Here is a 26,233-nt window from a genome sequence, read left to right on the forward strand (position 1 = left end):
AAAAAGAGGACAAAACCATAAGAATGAATGATATTCTCACTCCGCTTGTGGAAGTGTTCCAAGCAGTCAGGACTCATTTCACTGATATTAGAGGGAGGCTGGAAGGTTATGTCATATTAAAATTGAAGTGCCTCAATGTACAGAATTCTCAAGTCGTTTGAATTCCTTGTCATTACAGTAGATGCATTAGAACTGTACCAACTTAGCTTTTGATCTACTGTGTATTAAATCTATCAATGTTTTGGGGCCAAAGGGTGTGGATATCGTTATTTGTATGTGTACGTCCCCCAAGAGGATATGTATATGTGGTGTAGAAACAAATAAATATTTATCAATTTTACGTCGACTTTCCATTCGACAAGGCTTACTGTTGTGGTACAGGATACTGATGGTGCGTTTTATTTTAGGATTTGCGAGTTGAGAAACTTTACACAGCATCCAAGATACCATCGCCCAAACTAGAAATAGCAATCACATTTTGCAGACCTTCTCCAGGACTCGTTTTGTGTGGCAAATAAATGGAAGGATGAGGAGGAACAACACATGAGGAGGAAATTGCAAGTGTAGTGTGCCAACAAGGTCTCAGTGAGTGAAGTGAAGCTCAGACTTGAGGTGGTGTCTGGATTTGGAGCCCTCACAAAACCCAGAGTACAGTTGACCTCAGTTTGAAGTGTAACCGTCCATCAGTGTGAATTAACTTTCGCTGCGCCATCCTGGGAAAATGGCAGAGTACTTTTCTCCACTTGTGGTTAGCCAACCAAATTTATTTTATACAATTGAACCTGGTAAACAATTGACATACAATGTTTACAAGTCAAAGGAATTCCATGATTGCAAAAATAAACCCCTTTATTATGAACGATCCACAAAATTGATAAACATTCACAACATCGCTGATTACCTGCTTAGAAATTACATATGCCAATTTGCCATTTACTTATGACATATGCACATTCATCATATTACTGTTCAATGCAACCATTGCCAAAATGTAAGGCAAGCAAGAATACACTAAGGGAAATATTTTCCTTAATCACCACCATTGACATCGTGCCTAAATATTTCAATTTGGTATTATTTCCTTTATCCATAGCTTAAATCTTTAAACAAACATTTTGCCTGTAATCTGATTATGTTTAAATTGTTTATATACACACAACAATTCATTAACTATGTTCCTTTAAAATAAATCCTTGAAGCAAAACCAAAATAAATTTAATACAAATTGCATTTCTAACCATAATCCTCATCAAAATTATTCCAAAATTGGATCATTTTCTCTTGCCAACCCATCTGTAAAATACTGCCAAAAATGGCATTTGATACAGCTTTAAGAAATATTGCCTGAAGACTGTGTCTGCAGAGCCTGCTCCTGTGGTCGAACCGAGACAGGGCATGGTTGGCTTAACAAACTGATTTGCATAAAATTATTGAACAATTACAAGTTCCCATGAGAAGCAAGTTTGAGGTGGACTTCATTTCACATGATTACTGCAATCATCAAGAACGCTTGATTATTACAGTGCCTATAGTGAGCCCACCCTTTCAAAATTCTCAACTTTTGTTACCTTACAGCCTGGAATTAAATTGCATTAAATCAGACTGTTTCCACCTTTATTTACACATCGTAACACACAACTTCCAAGTGAATAACAAATTCTACAAATTTCAGAGAATTCATTAAAAATACAAAACTAGAATATCTTGGTTGAATAAGTGTTCACCCCCTGAGTTAATAGATGGTGGAAGCATATTTGACAGCAATTACAGCTGTGAGTCTGTTGGGATAGGTCTCTGTGGTATCCGAGGCGCAGCGGAACATGGGGAGCGAGAGCGTAGCAGTAACCCCGCTTTATTGCACGTCCGGATGTACATCACTGCCACCCCTAGCGGGCGAGTCATGATATACGAAAACCCAATCACGTGATACAGCACACTCCTCTCCTCGTCAAATGACAATTCAAATGATGAAATGACAATTATAACATGACCAAACGAAACCAATCAACATTCAAAATCCTCCAAGTACCGCGGCCGTCTCCTGACCCGCCTGGGACGGGCAGCGACGCCAGACGGCCCAGGCTCAGACGCTTCCCGGCCAGGTCGAGGCGACACCCTTGCCGGACTTGCCCCATCCACAACAACAATCGCCCCCGGCCAACTAGCTTGCTCATCGTCCTCGGGCAGGACTGAATCAGGTGAACACCCCGCGGGCGTCGGCACGTCCGGCCCTGGCGATACAACATCTGGCCACGGCGACATCACAGGAGGGGGTCCCACATCGCTCGGCATGGGGGGGGGGTGACGCTGAACAGCGATCATGCATTTGGTCCACGTGCCGCTTCCACACCTCCCCACCATCAGTCCGCACCATGCAATTCGCCGTCCCTAGTACCACAGAGACCACAGCCGGCACCCATTTGGAACCATGGAAATAATCGCGCTGTCCCATATCAAAACTGCACAGCAGCGTCGGGCGCGACACTGCCCCACTCACCGACCCTCCAGGTCGCAGCAAATCCAGTCTGGACCGCAATGCCTGTCCATAGAGACGAATGGCAGGAGAATGGCCCGTGACAGGATGATTAGCGTTCCTGTATTGGAGAAAAAAGACATCGACCACCGTCTGCACAGGCGCAACACCCCCCCCCCCCCCCTGTGCAAAGCCCGTTTCAACATCCTAACAAACGACTCCGCCTGCCCATTCGTCGCAGGATGATACGGTGCGGACCTTAGATGTGGAATACCATTTTGACGCATAAACTCATCAAATACACCTGCGATGAACTGCGGCCCGTTATCAGAGAGCAGAACCTCGGGTAATCCTTTATTAGCAAAGATCGTCCGCAGTTTTTTGACTGTAATGTTTGCTGATGTATGCTGCATTACTATAACCTCCGGCCATTTAGAGAATGCATCGATCACAATCAAAAACATTTTGCCATTAACCGGCCCCGCAAAATCCACATGGACCCTCTGCCAGGCCCTGCCTGGGGTAGGCCATAGTCCCGAAGCTCGACGCGGGTTATCAGCATCTGTTTGACACGTGGTGCAATGCTTAACCAACTGCTCAATGTCTTTGTCCAACCCCGGCCACCACAACAGGCTACGAGCAAGCCTCTTGGTCTTCACGACGCCAAGGGAACTGACATGCAGTTCTTCCAAACACCGCTGCCTGAACTTCGGTGGAATCACCGCCCTCATTCCCCACATAACGCACCATTGGACCAACGACAGCTCCGATGCGCGTGACGCGAAAGGCTGAAATGCCAGTGTTGAAGGTAGATCGGTCCAATTCCCTGTAGAAATTGCCTGGACGACACGGGCGAGCACTGGATCATGAGCAGATTCCACCACGACCTGTTTGGCCGTGATCGGCCCACTTTGGACCTGGCCCAGCGCGAACACATCAACCCGGTCCGCTGACTCAGACGCAGCTGGACCCTCCGCGCAAGGCAAGCACGAGAGCCCGTCGCAGTTTGCATGCTTTTCGGTGCTCCGGAACTGAATATCGTAATTGTAAGCAGCAAGAAACAGACACCACCGCTGTATCCGCGCGACCGCTACCACCGGTACCCCGCGTTCGGGTCTCAGGATAAATTGAAGTGGTTTGTGATCCGTCTGCAAAGTGAAATTCCGCCACAGCAGGTATTGATGAAACCTCCGCACACCCCAGACGAGGCTGAGAGCCTCGCGCTCGATCTGGGCATATTCCCGCTCTGCTGCGAACAGGGTCCAGGATGCAAAACAAACAGGCCGCTCGGAACTATGGTCCATCCTGTGGGAGAGCACTGCCCCGATGCCATATGCAGAGCTGTCGCATGCCAACAAGAGCAGACGTGCAGGCTCGTAGTGCACGAGGACCGTATCCTCTGTGAGCAGCCGCTTGATGCGGTCAAACGCCGCCTGGTGTGCAGGCCCCCAGGCCCAGCGCTCGTCCTTCCTGAGCAACCACGTTAATGGTGCAAGCTGTGAGCTGAGCCCGCGCACGAACCTTTGGTAATACTGGGCCATACCAATGAACGAGCACAGCTGCGTCTTGTCGCGAGGCGGTGGCATGTGCTGAATCGCCTCCACCTTCCGAGGGCCTTTCAACAGCCCTCCGGTGTGATGATGTGCCCGAGGTATTCCAAGCGCTGCTTGAAGAACACGCACTTGTCTCTGTTCAAGCACAGGCCGCACGCTTCTAGCTTCGTCAGCACTTGGGCAATGTTTGCAAGATACTCGTCCGCCGTTTTCCCCGCAATGAGCATATCGTCTAGTAGGTTTGAGCGGGCAGGCCAATGCAAACCTGATCCATGGCTTTCTGCCACAAGGCCGGGGCCGAAGCAATCCCAAAACAGAGTCGTGTATATCAATAGAGCCCTTGACACGTGTTGATTGTCAAAAGGTCGCTACTCCCGAGATCCATCGGCAGGTGTAAATGTGTTTTAGTGTGTTTTAAACTGTAGTGTGTTTTAAATTAACAATTATACAATTATACATCACGCAGATCAAGCTTCATGAAGTATTGACTCCCCGCCAATCGTGCATATATTTCATCGATTGACGGCAGTGGATATTGCTCCACACTGAACCCCGGGTTAACCGTGGACTTGAAGTCCCCGCACAATTGGATGTCTCCATTTCCGTTTCAGCACCGTGATGACCGGGGTGGCCCAATCTGAGTACAACACCCGTTCGATCACACCACAGGCCTCCAGCCTATCCAGTTCACCCTTGACCTTGTCCCGCAGGGCATACGACACCGATCGTGGTTTACAAAAATGAGGAACCACCCCCTCCTTCAGGAAGAGCTTTGCATGCACGCCCTTGAGTTTCCCAAGGTCGTCGCAAAACAAACCTTGATGTCTTTGAAGAATCTTCTCCAACTGATCCTCCCATCGGCTCGGCACGGGTTGCACAAGGTGAACGGCGGCCCAGTCAAGCCTGATGCGGGTCAGCCAGTCTCGGCCTAGGAGAGACGGACCCCTCCCCTGCACGACGTACAACGGAAGTGCGGCGACCTGGCCTTGGTACCGCACAGACACGTCTGCCATCCCGACTGGCGTTATCTTCTTGCAGGTGTACGTGAACAGCGTGAGGTCGGACCTGATAAGCTTCAGGTCGTTGATTCTACGCGCGGTCTGTTCGCCGATGATCGACAATGCACTCAACAGTCGATAATGTTCCGCCTACAGCGAGGCGAGCAAGATCGACTTCTGTTTGCCCCCGCCAACCACATCATTCGCGTGGAAATAGCACCCCAACTGTTCTGAAAACAATTCGAAGTCGTCTCCGACGAAAACGGGCACCTGTCCGTACGCCTTGACTCGTCCACTCAACATCCTCGTCAGCCAATTGTGGTATCCGAGGCGCAGCAGAACATGGGGAGCGAGAGCGTAGCAGTAACCCCGCTTTATTGCGCGTCCGGATGTACATCACTGCCACCCCTAGCGGGCGAGTCATGATATACGAAAACCCAATCACGTGATACAGCACAGTCTCCACCAACTTTGCACACCTTGATTGGGCAATATTTGTCCATTCTTCTGCACAAAACTGTTCAAGCTCAGTCAAGTTGCGTGGGGAGCTTTGATGGACAGCAATCTTCAAATCATGCCACAGATTTTCGATTGGATTTTGGTCAGGGCTCTAAATGGGCCACCAAGGACATTTATCTTTTTGTTCCTCTAGCACTCCAGGGTAGCTATGGCTGTGTGCATCGGGTCATTGTCATGTTGAAATGTGACCTTCCGTCCCAATTTCAGCTTTCTGGCAGAGGGCAGCAGGTTTTCCTCTAGGATTTTTCTGTAGTTTTGCTCCATCCATTTTCCCTTCTACCCTAACAAGTTGCCCAGTCCCTGCTGATGAAAAACATCCCCATAACACGATGCTGCAACCAGCATGCTTCGGATTGTGTTTGCACCAAGCATAACGTTTTGAATTTAAAACTGGACCAACCTGGATTTTGATCTTCTGTATGTTGAATCTATCATTGTTTTGGGGCAAAGGGTTTTGTGGAATATCGTCACACGTATTTGTTCCCCAAGAGGACTGATGTAGCATCAAAATAATTAAATAATTGTCAGTTTTATGTTGGCTTACTTTTCGGACACGGCTCACTGTTGTAGTTCAGGATACTGATGGTGCGTTTTATTTTAGGATTTGCGAGTCCAGAACCTTTACACAGCATCCAAGATACCACAGCCCAAACTAGAAACAGCAATCAGAAATTTCAGACCCTCTTCAGGACTTGTTTTGTGTGGCAAATGAATGGAAGAATTTATGAAATGAAAAGTCACTGATTGCAAATAGAATGTCGAAATGTTCAAAAGATCAAAGCTCTGAAAAGATGCATAGGTCTGAAACGGTTGAAAGGTCTGAAAAGGTCGAAATGTTTGAAATGGTCTTAACTCCAAAGTGTATAAGGGGGTCATGAAAGGTCTAAAAAGGTCAAAGAGGTCTGAAGTGTCGAAATATCTGAAAGGTGTGAAGGTCGTAAGGGAAGAAACGGGTTGAATAGTCTTAAAGTGTTTAACAATCTGAAGGGTCTAAAGGGGTTTGAAGTATCTAACTCTAAAGGGTCTTAAAATGTCCAGCCTGGTGTGGGTCTAAGGGGTTTTAAAGGGTATAAACGGGTCAAAAGGTACATTCCTAGAGTACATAATTAATGGATGTAATATATATATATATATATATATATATATATATATATATATATATATATATATATATATATATATATATATATATATATATATATATATATAGATATATATATATATATATATATATATATATATATATATATATATATATATATATATGAAGTCAGTTCAAACAGTCGGTAATTAATAGACGTACTCACATTTCAACAGCACGTAATTAAAAGACATACGTTCCAATGAAACATAATAATTAATACACATAGGACTCGCATTGTATTCGTACGTAATTCATCGAGATACTCGCATTCCAAAAGTACACAATGAAAAGACGTGCGGGACTCACGTTTTATGTAATTTATAGACATACTCACATCGGATTTGTCGCGGCCTGTGCGAAAGCTTGATCGGAGACTTCTCGATTCCAGATTCGCTGTGCGACTCATCCGAAAGCCCGATCATGGCGAGGGGAGAATCGTAATGCTCCGGGCTTACCTCCCCTTTGCCATCCCAGCCCACAAACTAAACCCTCCGCACCCGCACCTCTTTCCTGTCCCAACAAGCAATCTTCGCCCAACATTTTGGTGAGTACCCCTTTAACTGTTCAGTTAATTGTCTATTTGTGAATATAATTTGTGTTCTTCATTGACTTGTTTAATATTTTCTCTAATATGTAGTAAAGTGAGGTTAAAGTTATGTTGGTGACCGAAAATGTGCCCTGGGAACGTATAACCTCATTTTATATCATGACGTCTATGAGAATATCCCCGTCTGCTTCATGTTGTTTTTCTTAACATTGCACTTTCTAGGAAATGCATCCATGACCTGAAGTTGAAACATGCTGTAGTGTGTTTTAAATTAACAATTATACAATTATTTATTTTAGAAAATGTGACTCTGCAATTTTTATTTATTTATGCAATTCAATGTCTTAAACCATCGATTTTTTTTAAAAAACATACAAAAACAGGGAAATGGGGACACACAAACTTAGGTACAATGATGAGAAATAAATACAACCTAACCCACACCAGGTGCCACAGATCGCAGTTATACAGCAAGATAATAATGCAGGCAAGGACTTCCCTTTGGTGATGTGTGGAGTGCAAAGTGACGGTGCAGCTTGGGAAAAGTGTCTTCTTCTTCTTCCTCTTTCGGCTTGCTCCCGTTAGGGGTCGCCACAGCGGACCAACCATCTCCATTTCGCTCTATCCTCCACATCTTCCATTGACACTCCAACCACCCGCATGTCCGCCCTCACCGCATCCATGAACCTCTTCTTTGGCCTTCCTCTTCTCCTCCTGCCTGGCGGCTCCATGTTCAACATCCTTCTCCCGATATACTCCGTTTCCCTCCTGTGCACATGTCCAAACCATCTCAATCTCGCCTCTCTCACTTTGTCTCCAAACAGTCCTACCTGCGCTGTCCCTCTAATATACTCATTTCTTATCCTATCCATCCTCGTCACTCCCAACGAGAATCGCAGCATCTTTAACTCTGCCACCTCCAGCTCCGCTTCCTGTCTTTTTGTTAGCGCCACCGCCTCCAAACCATACAACATAGCTGGTCTCACTACCGTCTTATATACTTTCCCCTTCACTCTTGCAGCTACCCTTCTGTCACAAATCACTCCTGCAACTCTTCTCCACCCACTCCATCCTGCCTGCACTCTCTTTTTCACTTCTCTCCCACACTCTCCGTTACTTTGGACAGTTGATCCCAAGTATTTAAACCAATCCACCTTCCCCACCTCAACTCCTTGCAACTGCACCATACCACCACCCTCCCTCTCATTTACGCACATGTACTCCATCTTACTCCTACTGACTAACATTCCCCTTCTCTCCAGTGCGTACCTCCACCTCTCAAGGCTCGATTCAGCCTGCTCCCTACTCTCCCTACAGATCATGATGTCATCCGCGAACATCATAGTCCATGGAGACTCCAGTCTGATCTCATCCGTCAACCTGTCCATCACCATTGCAAACAGGAAAGGGCTCAGAGTCGATCCTTGGTGCAATCCCACTTTAACCTTAAACCGGTCCGTCATTCCTACCGCACACCTCACCGCTGTCACACTGTCCTCATACATATCCTGCACGATCCTCACATACTTCTCCACCACTCCCGACTTCCTCATACAATACCACAACTCCTCTCTTGGCACCCTATCATAAGCTTTCTCTAAATCCACAAACACACAATGTAGCTCTTTCTGGCCTTCCCTATACTTCTCCATCAACATTCTCAAAGCAAACATTGCATCAGTGGTGCTCTTTCCTGGCATAAACCCATATTGCTGCTCACAGATCGTCACCTCTCTTCTCAACCGAGCTTCCACTACTCTTTCCCACAACTTCATGGTGTGGCTTAACAACTTTATCCCTCTGTAATTTCCACAGCTCTGCACATCACCCTTATTCTTGAAAATAGGAACCAGCACACTTAATCTCCACTCCTCCGGCATCCTCTCACTTTCCAAGACTTTATTAAACAATCTGGTTAACAACCCCACTGCCATCTCTCCTAAGCACTTCCATGCCTCCACTGGTATACCATCTGGGCCAACCGCCTTTCCACTTTTCATCTTCTTCATAGCAGTCTTCACTTCATCCTTACTGATCCACCCCACTTCCAGATTCACTATCTCCACCTCTTCCAACCTTCTCTCTCTCTCATTTTCTTCATTCATCAGCTCCTCAAAGTACTCCATCCACCTTCTCAACACACTCTCCTCGCTCGTCAGCACATTCCCATTTTCGTCCTTTATCACCCGAACCTGCAGCACATCCTTCCCAGCTCGGTCCCTCTGTCTTGCCAATCGGTATAAATCCTTTTCCCCTTCTTTTGTATCCAACTTCTCATACAGCTCGTCATATGCCTTTTCCTTGGTCTTTGCCACCTCTCATTTTGCTTTTCGACGCCACTCCTTGTACTCCTGCCGACTTTCTTCATCTCTCTGACTATCCCACTTCTTTTTCGCCAACCCCTTCTTCCTTATACTTTCCTGTACTTCCTCGTTCCACCACCAAGTCTCCTTATCTTCCTTCCTCTGTCCAGATGTCACACCAAGTACCTTCCTAGCTATCTCCCTCACAACTTCTGCTGTCGTTGCCCAATCATCCCACCCATCTTTACCACCATCCAACGCCTGTCTCACCTCCTCCCTAAATTTCACGCAACAGTCTTCCTCCTTCAGCTTCCACCATCTGGTCGTTGGTTCAGCCCTCACTCTCTTCCTCAACCTCACCTCTAAAGTCATCCTACAGACCACCAATCGATGCTGTCGAGCTACACTCTCCCCTGCCACAACCTTACAGTCACTAATCTCTTTCAGGTTGCATCTCCTACTTAAGATGTAATCCACCTGTGTGCACTTTCCTCCACTCTTGTATGTCACCCTGTGTTCCTCCTTCTTCTTGAAATACGTGTATACCACTGCCATTTCCATTCTTTTTGCAAACTCTACCACCATTTGCCCTTCCACATTTCTCTTGTTGAGACCGTACCTCCCCATCACCTCCTCATCCTCTTTATTCCCTTGGGAAACAGCTTGGGAAAAGTGTCCACGTTTCAAAGCCATCCTCCCTGAGCAACGATGAAACAGAGCCAGCTTTGAAGTGAGCAAATGACAGAGTAAGCCAAAGAGGAGGAGCAAGCAAAACCTGGAACGAACTTCTTCTCCTTTTGCACACCAGGAGCTCTGGTGTGCCCTTTCACTCGGCTCTCTTCGTCCTTCTTGGGAGAGTCCTCCTCTGAGCTGCCCCATCAACGGAGCAGTCCGTTTGAAAAAAATCACTCATGCGGAGCTCAGCAGTAAACTATACGCCTGCCTGTGAGTTTGTATTTGTATGAAAGAAACAGAATGAAATATCTTTGGGCACACAACACCTGTTCCAGGCTCCACAGCACTCTGCACCGCCGTGGCTGGCACACACTGGTCAGGCAGATCGTGACGGTCCTTTTGGAGTGAGCAACGCTTTTTCCGTGTCCCTTTCTGTGACAGTAAGTCTTCATCTGGCCCTGCCAACAAACAAGAGGTATTTATGCATGCAATATTACCCTGACTATCCTGTCTATAAATTACTTACGCTGCCTCATCAGCATCACATTTTAAAAGACGACTTACTTTGACAGGTCCCTGATACATGGCAATCTAATCTACTCGAAACACATGGCCCATGTTAAATATCCCACAGTCGAGCTATGCACCCCCCATCCCCTTTCCACACAACGGTATCATGAAAAATACCATTTTATGTAATATCTGGGGAAAATGTATCGACTTGTATGCTTAAAAAATGCAACCGTGGCCGAAGGAAGCGGTTCAGTTTGTCATTTTTAATATGAAGTAGGCACAAACTAATGAAATCTATTGGAATTACCCTTTAGAATTACTGTTTGGAACCCATTAAAATGATCCTTCAGAACCTGTCAGAATTACCCTTTAGAACCCATTATACTTACATTTTGAAACCCTTTGGAAGCATCCAGAATTACCCTTGAGAACCCTCTAGAATAACACTTTAGAACCCTTTAGAATTAACCACGGTGGGTTACAAAGGTTTTTCTTTTTCATTTTGACGGATGGATAGATGGACGGATGGAAAGAAGGACACACCCAAATATTGAATCATTATCATTATATACCATTATCATTATTATTATTATTATTATTATTATTATTATCGTCATTTCAATAGTATGTAATTAAAAGATATACTGTACTCACATTCTGTGCAGATGAACAAACAAACTGACAGACGAACGGACCCAATGCAATCCCCTCTCCTCTGGCGTAAATATGCTCATTAGGAAGTATTACCATAGCTTCTTGGAAGGCCTACGATAATTGTTTTCCACTTAAACTGCTCACCACCTGTCACTGTGCACAACTACCTCACAGAAAAGTGGCAAGACTAGTCTATATTGCACTTTTTCAGCTTTCTTTTGAAAACAAATCACTCATGCGGAGCTCAACAGTAAACTATATACGCCTGCCTGTGAGTTTGTATTAGTATGAAAGAAACAGGATGAAATATCTTTGGGCACACAATACCAATGCCCAACAAAACAATAATTGTTTTTAGACACTATATTCAAGAGACAAATTGCCTTTTGCTTATAACTGCAAGCTATTTTTCCACATCCATTATGGAAAATTGGATGCTATGAACAAGAAGTGATTTCAGCAAAATATTTCCCAGCAGGAAGTATGATCATTAAAACATGTTTTGACAATTTTTGTTTGTTCTTTCCTTTACAGGAGTGAGGCTCATATTGAAGAGCAAGGTATAACTGACAGTGGGACAAACATCAAGGGAATGAAAGAACAGCAAAGAGGAGATGGAGGAGAGGGTACTGAAACTAGCAGGTGAGATGGTTGAGTTAGGAAAGGTTAATGTGGTTAATAAGAGCCGTCTTGGGATGGGTCAGAATTGGGGGTGACAAGAAAAGGTGGTGCATTGCTTGTTTGAAGTCTTGGAGGGAAGAGTGAGACAGAACACCCACTAGAAGATGGTTCCATAGACAGGAGAAGTGAGCAATAAAATGGATGAGGTTTCATACAATATAATAACTACATCAATCGTGTTCGTATGCTACGTGTTCGTAACTACATCAATCATATACCCCTTGTTCCCCGCTCCATCCCTCTACCTTCCACAGATCTCCTAATGTCTCTGTTCCCCACTGTTTTGTCCTTCCCTCTCCCGCCCCTCTTGTCTCATTCTCCCTTGCAGTGCGGTGTGTGTTAGCTCTCATACGAGCCTTGACAATGTATACAAAAAAACCAATCTATCATGGTCCTTACATTTCTCATACTTAATGAACACACAATAATCTATTTCCATTTCAAAAGACAAGAAGCACCTGCTCTCTATGGTGGTGGCCATAATGTGGAATGGTGTTCAAGCTACTATCTATACACCATAACATTGTTTTTTTGTAGGGAGAAAAACCCACTTGGGGAGGGGGCCAAATTATGTCACTACAATCTCTATCATTCGACCCCTCATCCCCCTCGCAAATTTGGTTGAGATTGGATAACTAGTGACTGAATGTTCTGCGGTCAGATGGACAGACACCAAATTATAGATTTTGGTGTGACGATTGAGATTGAAACTGATGACTGGTATCAAAATGATCTTATCTTTTTGGTGGTTAAAGATAAGCCCAGTAGTGGGGCGGCTTAGCTCCAAAAAACAGGTCGATTGTGCGCTTTCCCTTAAAAGCATGAAACTTGGCACATGGTTAGAGTAACACCATACAATAATTTTTAGTCCAGGGTCCACCGGAAATTGCACCCTGTATGGCGGCCATCTTGGATTTCAAAATGGCCGCCACTGTGGACCTGTTTTGTTAAATATCTCCTCAACTTGTACAGATATCGAGACAGTTGAAACGCCTAAAACTACATTTTAGGGCTCTAGGAATGCAATGGTGACATTAAATGTTTGAAAATTGTGGCTGCCATCTTGAAATCCTGCCATCCACAGCTATTTTGCTCTAAAGGTCTATGCTAACATTTCAGAGACAAATAAATTTTTGATGCTTTAAAATATTGATCAAACTATGAAACTGGTAGTTGTTATGCATCTACTCATTTCAGGGACATCATCCATTGTTATGGTGACTGCACAAGTGATCAACCCTACATAGGCCCATTCATCTGCAACTCGAGATGGCAAAGCACATCAAACTTGTGGATCCATCTAAGCCAGATGCTGAAATAGATTGAGTTACTCAGTGGGAACTCTGCATTCTTTGTCAACAGAACACCACTGAAAAGGTTCAGTTTCCCAGTCAACGAAAAGGTGAACAAGGTGAAGCAACACTCGCAGGGTACAAAACATTGGCTGATAATCTCTTTGAGTTTAATAACCTCGGTCTGCTGCCTAGCACGATAAACATTGACACATTGGACGAAGGTCATGGTGTCGAGGCAGCTTTCATTGCTCATAATGCATGTTGGCATAGGTCGTGCAGGCTTACGTACAACAATACAAAACTGGAATGTGCAAGGATGCGTTCTAAAGCTATATTGGCTGAAGATGCAGGTGAAGGTACATCTGGTGTTTCTAAGCGCACTCTGTCAAGTTCTGCATCATCAATTTCTCAAGAGCTCTGCTTTTTCTGTGGGTGGTCATCTGGAAAAGAGAAACTTCATGAGGTTTCTACTTTCAAAACAGACAAACGTGTTCGAGAGTGTGCTGCACTTCGAGAAGACGATGACTTGCTGAGACGTCTCAATGGCGGAGATATGGTTGCTCTTGAAGCAAAATACCATGCAAAGTGTTTAGCCTCTCTCTATTATCATGCATCCATGGTCGAAACGGATCAAGAAGGCACCGAGAATCTCGATAACATGCTCTGTTGCATAGCATTTTGCAGAACTTGTGACATATATTGAGGAAACCCGTTTGGAGGATGCCACCATTGCTCCTGTATTTAAGCTAGCTGATCTATCAAACCTGTATTCCTCCAGGCTGGACCAACTAGGAATCAAGCAGGAAAGCCACATATGGAATCATTTGTGCAAGAATGGCTCATTGAGCGTAAAAAGCCTCTCATGATGTCCTCTCCCGCAACAAGTTGCCATTATTTAGCAGCTCATCAGGAAAAGCCGAGCCTAAAGACAAACAGAAGGTAGCCTCATTAATGAGTGATGTGCAATTGTTTTCCTGCCTTTACATTGCTTGTCAGACACGTGAGAGAAACCTTGATGATTTTTTCCGTCATGAAAATCAGCCTTTCCCTCCATCCCTGTCCCAGGCAGGGAAGCTTCAAACTGGAACAAAGAGTGATCTTTTGCAATGCTTTGAGGAAAATGCACCGGCAAGTACACAGGCTCCAGAGGTTACATGCATAATACTTGATGGGGCAGCGATTGTTCAAATGCTAAAGCCTGGAGCAGCGAAGACCTTTGGGGAATATGCCAAAGAGGTATTCATCCCATTTGTTCTCTCCCAGTACAAATCTGCAACCCGACTTGACCTGGTGTGGAACCGTTACCTGCCTGAAAGTCTGAAGAGCATGACCCGAGAAAAGCGTGGCAGGGGAGTTCGTCGACGTGTGGGTACCTCAGTTGCAGTTCCTGGACAATGGTAGAATTTTCTTTGTGTCGACCAAAACAAGACAGAACTTTTCAGTTTCCTGTCCAATGAAATAATCAAGTCAGTTGAAGACCAGAGCAAAGAGTTAGTAGTCACACTGGAAACAGAGGTTCTTACTGCTCCACCACGCATGAATCTAGAATCACTTGCTCCATGCAGCCAAGAAGAGGCAGATGGCCACATGTTCCTCCATGCAGCTGATGCGGCACAGAGAGGGAATGACAGGATCCTAATCCGAACCGTTGATACAGATGTTGTCGTACTTGCAGTTATGGCAACTCAGAGACTTTCTGCGAAGATATGGTTAGCCTTTGGAACAGGGAAGAGCTTGTGATTCCTCCCTGCACATGACATAGCCACTGCTCTCGGCCCTGAGAAGTCTAAAGCCCTCCCCATGTTTCATGCACTGACAGGATGTGACACTGTGTCAGCGTTTGCTGGGCGTGGTAAGCGAACTGCATGGGCTGTATGGGAGTCGTTCCCAGAGCTCACAGATGCACTATCTGAAGTCAACCATGAACAAACAGATATAACAGTCCTGTATGAGCATTCTTGCAAGATTCGTCATTTTGATGTACGATCGCACAAGTACCTATAGTGACATTACTACAGCGCAAAAGAAACTGTTTGCAAAGAAAGGTAGACCTCTGGAATCAATTCCGCTGACACACCATGTTCTGGCGCAGCATGCTAGGCGTTCAGTGTACCAAGGAGCATTATGCTGGGGCCAGGCATTACATGCACAGCCTGAGCTCCCATGTCCAAGTAAGTGGGGTTGGGAAAAAAACATCCGACGGTCAGTTTAAACCAATTTGGACAACACTACTGGAAGCCGCAAATATCTGCAATGAACTTATCCGGTGTGGATGCACAAAAGGATGCACTGATCGCTGCAGGTGTAAGAAGTCTGCACTTCCATGCACGTCACTTTGTTCTTGTGATGGGGAATGCAACAGACTAGAAAAGTCAAGTGACGGTAACTGTGGTTTTTTGCCAACTGCTTGTGATGTTTTCTTGATGGTTCATTCCTTCACATATTGTGCTAACTGATGATAGTTTATGTTGGCCTTTGTATGGTGGCTATCTTGGATTATAAGATAGCTGTCACATATTCAATCTCACCATTGGATTCCTAGACCCCTAGAACATAGGTATAAGCATTAAAACTGTATTGATATTTTTAGTACTTCATGAGATATTGAGCAAAATAGCTTGTCAATGGTGGCCATCTTGGATTTCAAGATGGCAGCCACAATTTACAAACAATTTATATCATCATTGGATTCCTAGACCCCTAAAATGTGGTATAGGCGTTAAAACTGTATTGATATCTTCACTACTTAATGAGATATTGAGCAAAATAGTTTGTCAATGGTGGCCATCTTGGATTTCAAGATGGCAGCCACAATTTTCAAACATTTTATGTCACCATTGGCTTCCTAGAGCCATAAAATGTAGGTATAGGTGGTTCAACTGTTATGATATCTGTACTCGTTAAAGAGATATTTAACAAAACAGGTCCACACTGGGGCCATTTTGAAATCCAAGATCCAAGGGTGCAATTTCTGGTGGCCCCTGGACTAAAAATTTTTGTATTGTATTACTCTAACCATGTGCCAAGTTTCATGCTTTTAAGAGAGCACAATTGATCAGCTAAGCCGCCCCACTACAGGTGTTTTTGATTCAGCGGTAAACCTCAAATTCGACCCAGGTAAAAAAGAAAAATTGCAGTTTAGTCAACATGGACAGTGGGGGTTATTTACTGCATATAGATGAGATAAAGCAGGTGATACCACAAAATTATAAACAGACATTGTTCACGAACAGGGTGCTCCGTTCGGATGATAACCGCACCAAAATGGAGTGTAAAAATGTATTTCAATATATGTGGATTTAAAATCAAAATATTTTGCGAGCAAGCAAATTTGTTTAAGTTATGAAGTCTGACATTAATTATCCGGAAAATTTAAAATCCTATTGGGAATTTTATGCTGAAGAAAGGGAAATGATTGGAGCATCCACTCTGAGTCTGGGCAATCGGCAGTTCATACGCCAACCGAGTCATACCAAAAACGTTATATGCCTCCTTTGACGAAGTGACCGACGGCATTGTGTTTTCAAGTTGTCCGTCCATTAGTACATCCGTCCATGCTAATTGGCTCTCTTTTCTCTGCAACTGCTTATCTGATTGACAATAAATTTTCACCAAGGATGCAACTACTCATGTAGAATGTTTCAATAGTAATGACATCATAGGTCATGTAGTGTGGAAGCCATGTTGGAAAAAAGGAAAAACTTTGGACTTCTGTATCTCCAAAACCTCTCCATGGAAAAAATTGAAACTTGGCACATGTCAAGTATTCCCCGTGGAAAACAAGTGTGATTTTTTGATGATGTCATCGGTGGCTTTATGACGTCATAATTGCACATGACGAACGTTTTATACAATCAGTATGAAAAATTTTGAGGGTCATCTCAGGCTAAATTATATGGGGGGGGGGAAAAAACTTGACATCAGTCACGTGATTCGGCAGCCATTTTTTTGAAGCATTAAAGCCTTCAATAATAATGTGGAGCTGAGGCATATCTGTCGACGTCACAACGTGGAAGAGTGCCATTCCAGTTTTTTTATGGGACGTGCTGCTTTCTTGCTTGATGTTCAGCATTTAATATAATAAGAGCAAGGACAATCCCCATAGATTGGCATCCATGGGGATGAGGAAATTCTTCCTAAGGAAATGTTCCACTGAATGTATTGAGAAAGGTAATGCCATTGTTGTGGCATCACTGGTACCCAGAGTGCCCCATGGAGTGATGGCACTTCCCCCAAGCTCAGTGGCGGTGTGTGTCTTGTCTAACAGTCCTGTGTTGTGTCTCATATATTTGTTTGTATGTGCATGTATGTGAGATGTGTGTATGTGTGGCAGCTCCACTATGAGCCTTAGATCCTGCACAAAATAATATAATAACATTCAAGAATACTAAAAAATGGCTGGAGTCAAAGGTGAAATTGTATTGCTCAGAATTATGCAATTCTTGAGTACAAAGGCATGATGCTAATTTTTAAAAGTGTGGTCAGCAAAAAAAAGAAAAAAATTGTATAGCAGTTCAGGTCTCTTTGTGGGATACAGATTCATCTCCCTGTGTCATTGAAACACAATGGCATGTCATCGCAACAATAGCATTGTGCAAGTGGAAATACCTCAAACCACGAGTGCAGTATTTTCAAAGATAATTTTGTGGTGATTTTTTTGTAAGTTTGGTATAGTGTTTAAACAAATAAGCTACTACATGTCATGCGTCAATCAATCATAATATATTCATTATACTAAAACAACTCGAGAGTTCAAACGACACCTTATCCCATGCAGTCTTGATAAAAAAATGACAAGGGTGCGGTCTGCGAACGGAAAATTTGATTGGTCAAGATGATATCAAATGCAATGATATTTTATACATGTAATGCTAAACGAAAGGTTTTGACAGTGCCAATAAGGCGAGTTGTGTTGTACAATGTTCAAGTATATGATTAAATTTAAATAAAACAAAGATTTTGAAAGTTGGAGAAAAATAAATTGTGATGCTTACCACCATTGATGTAGCATCTTTTGACAACACCTTGTTTAACACGTTACATTAGTTATTCATGGCTGTTGTTTGTATACATTTATGACATCCTTAAAAACAGCAAGTTTTCTGTTTGGAATGATTTTCAATTTTGGTTGACTGCCAGATGGGCAGACAGTAAAAAAAAAATTGACTTCACTCCTCTGCGCATTTGCAATCGGGAAAAAATTCAGAGCCAAATATTGCTTAACTGTAGATTCGTGTTCCGATTCATGTTCCAATTCATTATAACTTTCAATTTAAATTCAGTTGTTTCTTGATCATAAACTGACGTTTGTGGACAGACAGACAGACAGACAGAAAGAAAGACAGACTAAGTGAACCAATTGCTTAACCCCACTCCTTGCTTCGTGTGCAGGGTAATAGGTCATGTAGAGGTGGGTCGGTTCGTTCAGTTTTGTTGTGCAGATCACCAATCTAAACGAAATTCACCCTGTACATTCATGAGAACACACCATTGAAATTCCTACTTGTTTCCATATGCACAAGTTGACACACCGACAGTTATTACCATTTGAAATAACCGCCGTGAAGTGGGCGTGGCATGCTTGTAATCGCGGAGGAAACGACCAAATCAAGATGGCGGCGCCCATGGTTGTCGTGTGATTTCGAGTGATTTTTGGTCTTTCAACAACCAAATATGCATTGTTTCATACACTTGGGTGTGGAGGATAATGAGAAAGTGACGCAATTCACGGATAAGAGCTGGCGTAAGGTATGCGAGTGTGCGAAGGCTTGGTGCGACGCCACAGATAGTGAAACTATCAACAAATGCCGTTTGCTGGCTGATCAAATTATGAAACTGCTGCCAATGACTGATCCTGCTGCGGATGCCGGCTGTCACCGGTTCTGCGATGCATCGTTTTGTAACAAGGATCATGCAAAACCCGCTGAAGCCAGGAAAAGGAAATCAGAAGCCAACACTACTGCAGTTTCTGCTAGAGCCAGTGAGGTGGTGGGCGGACTAGGAGAAGAGGGGCACTCATACCACAACATACGTAGAAAATCCCTCAGAACCTCTGTAGAAAGGGTGGCTGGCAAATCAGCTGGTGTACTGCCAAGAATTTGTGTGATATGCCAGAAAAAAGACAAATTCATCCCTTTCAAAGGAAAATCTCAATGTGATCAGTTGTCCCTGGCAGAAACACAGGATGGAGGAAAGCTGAGGGAAACTGCTGAGCAGAGGAGAGATGAACGTGATGTGAGAATAATGACAACTATAAAGGATAAAGACTGTGTGGCACTGGAAGTTTGTTATCACCGCAAATGTTATTACGAGTATGTCTTCTTCTTCTTCTTCTTTCGGCTGCTCCCGTTCGGGGTCGCCACAGCGGATCATCCATATGATCCGCATAGTGATTTGGCACATGTTTTACGCCGGATGCCCTTCCTGACGCAACCCTGGTCGCCTCTTACGACACAGGGATATGGTACACCTATTTTAACCGGGGTATACACCGGCCCAGTATACTGGTACTCATTTCGCCGACCTCGGAAGGATGACAGGCTGAGTCAACCCCCTGGTGTATTAATTCAGTGGTACAACGGGGCTTGAACTCAGGACCTTTTGGATCCCAAGCCGCTGCCCTAACCACTGCGCCAACACCAGGCTAGTATGTGAATGTGATTACGAGTATGTGATTACGAGTATGTGAATTACGAGTATGTTATTACGAGTATGTGAATGACACATACTACAGACAGAGTGAAAGTAAACTCCAAACTCAGAAAGTGAACTATGACTCAACATTTGACATTTTCTGTGATAAAGTAATCCAGGTAAGACTCATTGATGGAAAGCAATCTATACATATGAAGAAGTTGTGTGAGATGTTCAATGACCTACTCAGAGTATGCGAAGGTCATGGATAAGGCCAACTACCAGGCAACAAGACTGAAGAAAAGACTGCAGGAACGGTACCCAGACATGATTTTCTATCGTCCACCAAAAATGTCTGAGAGCGAAGTGGTGCACATGAAGGACATTGATATTGGTTCCATTGCTCAGGCTGCTGTTGTAGATAGTATCTCTACAACAGAAACCGAGTCAACTCCAGAGGATGAAGCCAGCCAGGGTCCACAGCAGGGTGGCTCAGGCCTCAATTTACATGTTCTATACTCGGGAGCACTCATGGTGAAGGATGACCTGAACAAACACCAAAGTGTGGACATTACATGGCCACCACTTGCTCCTGACTTCGACATTTCAAATGCTGAAAGAGCCGTCCCTGTTGCATTGTACAACCTTGTTGCATGGATAGCGGGCCTGTCAGACGAGCCAACCCTGGAGAAATTTGTGGAACTCCCACGGCATGTTCATCTGAAAATGCTCTCTGTTCTTCAAGATGTTGTTTCTATAGCGTCAAGGGGTCAGACGTTTACTCCGAAGTCCTATGCATTGGGCCTGACTGTGAAACATTGGACTGGTTCTACTCAACTGTTAGGACTGCTCAACAAGCTTGGGCATTGTGTCTCAGTCAGTACTACACAGGTGTTGGAAACTGCTTTGGCACTGTTGCAGATTGATCAGGAGGGAAAACTGCCCTCAAACTGCCTCAGAAATGTACCGACAATATTTGTGTACGATAACATCGATTTCAGTGAGGAGACCCTCACTGGTCATGGGACCACTCACCACACCAATGGATTGATGATACAAGACGCACCCTCTGAGCCAATTCAGCACGATCGTCCAGGGACTCCAATTAGCCATCGTCAGCGGTCATTAGTATGTAACACGTGACCCATTCTCAAGTATGGTGGCGGGAAATGGCAAGGGACCACAGCCTTTTACAGTTGTGACATTGACATCAGTCCATCACAAGAGGACAGGCTATCACTGGATGTGCTCGATTACACAATGAAAACGGTCCAGAAAACGGACGGGCGGTTGCCGACATGGACTGGGTACAACACCCTCCTTCGTCGGGATGAAGAGTTGACCAAGTCAGTCATCATCTACCTTCCCGTGATCGAGGCATCACCCACGGAACTGGACACCGCTTACACGGTCCTACGCCAAAGCATCAGGTCAGGTCAGGTATGGGAGCATGTGCCAGAACAGCGCGTCGCTGCGTCCACTTTCCGCCGGTACTCCAGGGGCCTCCGTCTGGCCATCCCCCATGCAGATGCCAGGCTCATCCCCATCTCCTTGAGATGTTGGTCAACCTGCTGCAACCAGGAGGCATGTGGTCGGCCCACTAGCCTCCTCCACTCATGAGACTCCCTCACTGAGAGAATCTGGTGAGCAGGATCAGCGTCAGGAAAAGGAGCCACATGTCCATACAGCCACAACTGATGCTCACGGACTATGCAGGTAACAAATCTCATCCGAGTCTCTCTCAGCAACCGCTCGTTGGACACATAATCCGACCGGCGATAGCCAAGGATTCTCCGAAGAGACCTGGTACCAAAGGAATTAAGTCTCCGTCTCAGATCCTTGGTCAGAGTCCAAGTCTCGCACCCATAGAGCAAGACTGGAAGTACCAAGGACCTGAAGACTCGGACTTTCGTCCTCCCGCACAGGTACTGGCAGCGCCACACCCCATGATCCAGTGAATCCATGACTCCCCAGGCCCGACCCAAACGTCTATTGGCCTCTGACTCACAGCCGGCAGAGACATGAATATCACTGCCAAGGTAAGTGAATCTCTCCACGACCTCAACATCCTCACCACAAACAGACACAGACAGGACAGCAGCATCCAAGATGTCACCGAAAGCCTGGATCTTAGTTTTGAGCCAAGAAACTCGTAATCCCAGCGGCTCTGACTCCTCATTCAGCACCTCGAGGGCCCCCAAAAGGATATCTAAAGTCTCCGCAAAGATGACTGCATCATCTGCAAAATCAAGGTCCGAGATCTTGACATTCCCAAACGATGCACTGCAGCTTGATCTCTCCGACATCCTCCCTAAAATCCAGTCCATACAAGTGCTGAAAAGTGTGGGGGCAAGTACACATCCCTGACGAACTCCAGTAACAACTGGAAATAAGTCAGAGATGGTACCACCACACTTCACAGCACTCTCAGTACCTGAGTAGAGTTCAGACATCAGATCGATCAGTTTTGGTGGCACCCCACGAAGACCAAGAATCCTCCAGAGGACATCCCGATTCAATGAATCGAACGCTTTACAGAGATCAACATAGGCTGCAAGCAGCCCCTGCCGAAACTCTCGTCTGCGTTCCGTGAGGACACGAAGAGCAAGGATACGGTCAATCGTTGACCTCTTTGGTGTAAAGCCTGACTGCTCCGGACGCTGGTGCTCAAGCAGATGGTGGCGAACCCTATCGAGAATTATCCGAGCAAAGACCTTGCCCGGCACTGAGAGCAGCGTCACCCCTCGGTAGTTGTTGCAGTCTTGGCGATCACCCTTCCCTTTCCAGAGAGGAACAACAAGGCCGCTCTTCCAATCAGTTGGGATGATGCCTGTGTTCCAGGCAGAGCACAAAACTGCATGCAACGACACGAGCACAGCATTTCCACCAGCCTTGCGAAGTTCAGCATGGATGCCACAGATCCCTGGAGCTTTGCCCCGTTTCAACTGGTTCACCGCAGCCCATGTTTCCACAAGCGAAGGTGGACCACAGTTGATTCGAGGGTCAGCAACAGGGATTGTAACACCCTTGACGTCCAACTCGACAGCTGGGGGATCAGCCTGGTACAACCGCTCAAAGTAACCAGCCCAGCTGGCCTTCACTTCAGACTCTTCTGTCAAGAGCCTACCACTCTCTGCTCTAACTGCAGTTCTCCGAGGGATGGGCCTGGATGAACGCAATGCGCAAATTCCCCTGTAAGCGGGCCGAGAATCACCTGTCCACAGGTGATGCTCTACCCCCTCACAGATTTCTCGCACATAGGCCTCCTTGTCCACCCTCAGTGCACGTACAGTTTTACGCCTCAGCTCCCTGAACAGCTCAGCTCGACCATTCAGCCTGGCCCTGCGACTCTGGTCAATGGTTACCTTTGTCCCTTGAGAGACAAAATTCTTCTTTGCCCTGCGGTGAGTTCCAAGATATCCACCGGCAACATCAAGGACGGTGGTCTTGAAGGCACTCCACAACTCTTCAGGACCCCCCAAAGCACCCAAACCCCCCAAGTGTCCACTCAGCCTGTTCGCAAACTCCTTAGCTACTCTTTCATCCCTGAGCTTGTCAACATCCAGCCTAGGCTGGGATGGTACCCTTCTCCAGGATTTAAGGTGCAGCTTTAGAGTTGCTACAACAAGCCTGTGGTCAGTATTGAGGAACTGAGCACTCCGGTAGACCCTGCAGTTCTGGATCATCCTCCAACGACCGTCAATGAGGACATGGTCAATCTCCTTTGCCGCACCGCCAGCGTTGGAATACCAAGTGCAGCGATGAGCTTGTGGGCGCTGAAACCATGAACCAGCCACCCTTCGTCCATGACTTCTTGCAAAGTCAAGGAACTTAGTGCTATTCTGGTTCATAGTTCCTGACCCATGGGGACCAACACACGTCTCATAACCATCCCTATCAGTTCCAGTCGATGCATTGAAATCCCCCAAGACTAGAAGTGTATCTCATCTGGGGCACTGATCAACCACAGACTCGAGCGTGGCGTAGAATGCATCCTTCACGGTGAGATCACTCGCCTCAGTCGGAGCATAAACAGAGACCAGGGAAATGACACCTCAGGAGTGACGAATCCTTAATCTCATAATACGCTCGTTGACCGGTGTTACCTCAATTATCATTGGGGTCAGCCTATTGGACACAGCTACAGCAACTCCTTGGGTATGGTAACCATCAGAGCGACCAGACCAATCGTAGGTGTAACCACCCACCATTATCTCACCGCAATCCGGTCTCCGAACCTCAGAGAGTGCTGCAATCCCGATGTCCAAACGCTTGAGCTCAGATGATAACAGAGACAGGTGATCATCCTCTCTTAGGGATAGGACATTCCAGGCACCCACCCGAAGGGACTGCCTCAGGTTAACCCAAGGAGACCGCCGTCTGGTGGACGACACCTCAGCACCACTCCGACACACTCTCCCGAAATCTGACCCAGGGATGTTACCCCGTGGTTTCCCTCCTATCATCAAAGATTGGGGGTCCCGAGCGCTTTGCCCCAATCCCGTCATCCGATGAGCTGCCCTGCGAAGGGAAGCTGTACAGGAGGTACTCCCACGGAGTGGGTTTTCAGATTTTTTTGCGTTTTTGTGTTTTGCGGAATGAAGGGTTTTACGGTGGCCGGAGTGCAAATCCTGCCACCAACCTCCTAATAAAAAAGTAACCCAACTGCAGGAGGACGTCCGCAGACACAGTTGGGCACTAGATATGGATGGCCGTTGGCTCACAAGGAGCTCCTCCGCCCTTTGACAGGTTTTGTTTTTAATCCTGCTGTGTGTTCATATCCAAACACTCCCCTCACCAGAAAACCTGGTGGGGGAGACGGTTTAGTCGCCGACAACCCGACCATGGAACAGGTTAGTGCAGGTTTATGTGGTACCTGTAGCAGTTAACAGATCTGACCTGACCTGACAAAGCATCGATATGGCTGATAAACTGTAATGCGAAGAAGTAGTTCTAGTCTTCGACCTTGCGATCTGCAGTAAGGCGCAGGAGATTCGTTGGTTGCACTCGGAGTTGACAGAAAGGTTGGTAATTCGTCTCGGCGAATTCCACCAACTCATGAGCTTCCTAAGCATGATCGGCAAAAGATTCAGAGACGCAGGTCTGCTAGACCTCATAATATAATCTGGTATTGTCGCTCAGCATTCTGCAAATTCAGTAATAAATGGCCACCACTATAACAGGAGTCTGCGCTGTCACAAGCTCATCTACGAAGCCCTAGGAAGACTATGCTTCCAGGCCTCCATGGACTCCCTCGCAGAGGAGATGCGTGTGCGATTCGAGAGGTGTATAGAGCATCTCCAGGAAACGTTTACTTCTCCGTTGTTCGAACAGTTACTGTCATCGGAAGAGGTCTCGGAACTGTTCACACGCTACAGCGACTTCAGACAGCAGAAATGTACAGCGAGCAAAACATTCACATTCTGGTGCTCCTACTTGGAAATGGTGGAGCTCGCACTAGAGCTTATACGGGCAACTCGTACTTCGAACTGGCCGAAACACCTTGCGATCACGAGAGCGTCAATGCCCTGGTACTTTGCGTACGATCACCTAAACTATGCAAGGTACTTACCCGTTTACTGGCTGGAAATGGCCGGGCGAGAGCACTCCCACCCAGACACCTATCAAGCGTGCATGGATGGCAAATGGACTGCCCAACGGCATACTTGTTATGGATTTAGTAGTGTTGCGTTTGATCAGATCATATAGCAGACTTTAAATTGGGACAGCAAGACCAGTCGAGGAATCATTGGTTACACTCAGAAAAGCACAGCTGTGAAGAAGTGGATCCTGTCCCAACCAGCACGTGCGGAAATCGCAAGGAAATGTGAGTCCATGGCGGGTATCCACGACGAGCCCCGAACGAGAAAGGATTTGGATGTGTCGAGCTCGAAGAAAACGAAGCAGTGGTGGTACAAGTGATGGACACAGTACTTAAAATGATTAACCCTTTCTCCGGCGCTCACCTTGAATTCGTCAATATTAGTTCAGGTGTCATCGCACCTCCAGCCACTTCCGCGGACTTGATGAACGCGTATGTCAAGGAAGAGAATGCTGTCGTGCAATTCATGCGTGATCGGCTTCTCTCGGGTGAGGTCCCATTCTTCAGTCCGATTTCGAAGGCCAAATTGGCAACTTTCTCGAAGGCGCGAGGCAAGTCGGTGACTCCCCACCAGCAGACGCCGAAGGTTGAAATTGCAAATGAACGTCGTCTTTTCACACGACTGCTGTTGATTGGAGAGAAA

At 45.8% G+C, this 26,233-nt stretch overlaps 1 protein-coding gene across 3 annotated transcripts in view; it reads left to right on the forward strand.

The window, feature by feature from the left end:
• LOC147034527 (uncharacterized) overlaps positions 1-26,233 on the forward strand; it is a 111,865-nt gene that overhangs the window by 79,676 nt on the left and 5,956 nt on the right. For all 3 annotated transcript variants that reach the window (XR_015059165.1, XR_015059163.1, XM_085884879.1), the window contains 2 exons: positions 7,076-7,231; positions 11,914-12,021. Coding sequence is in view for 1 of the 3 variants with exons in the window: in XM_085884879.1 (XP_085741005.1) it covers positions 7,076-7,231; positions 11,914-12,021 (264 nt within the window). In the remaining 2 variants the exon portion in view is untranslated. The remainder of the gene's footprint in view (positions 1-7,075; positions 7,232-11,913; positions 12,022-26,233) is intronic.

Source organism: Eptatretus burgeri, chromosome 1 (genome assembly GCF_056783735.1).
Source record: "Eptatretus burgeri isolate ZD-2024b chromosome 1, Ebu_testis_v1, whole genome shotgun sequence".
NCBI classification, from domain to species: domain Eukaryota; kingdom Metazoa; phylum Chordata; class Myxini; order Myxiniformes; family Myxinidae; genus Eptatretus; species Eptatretus burgeri.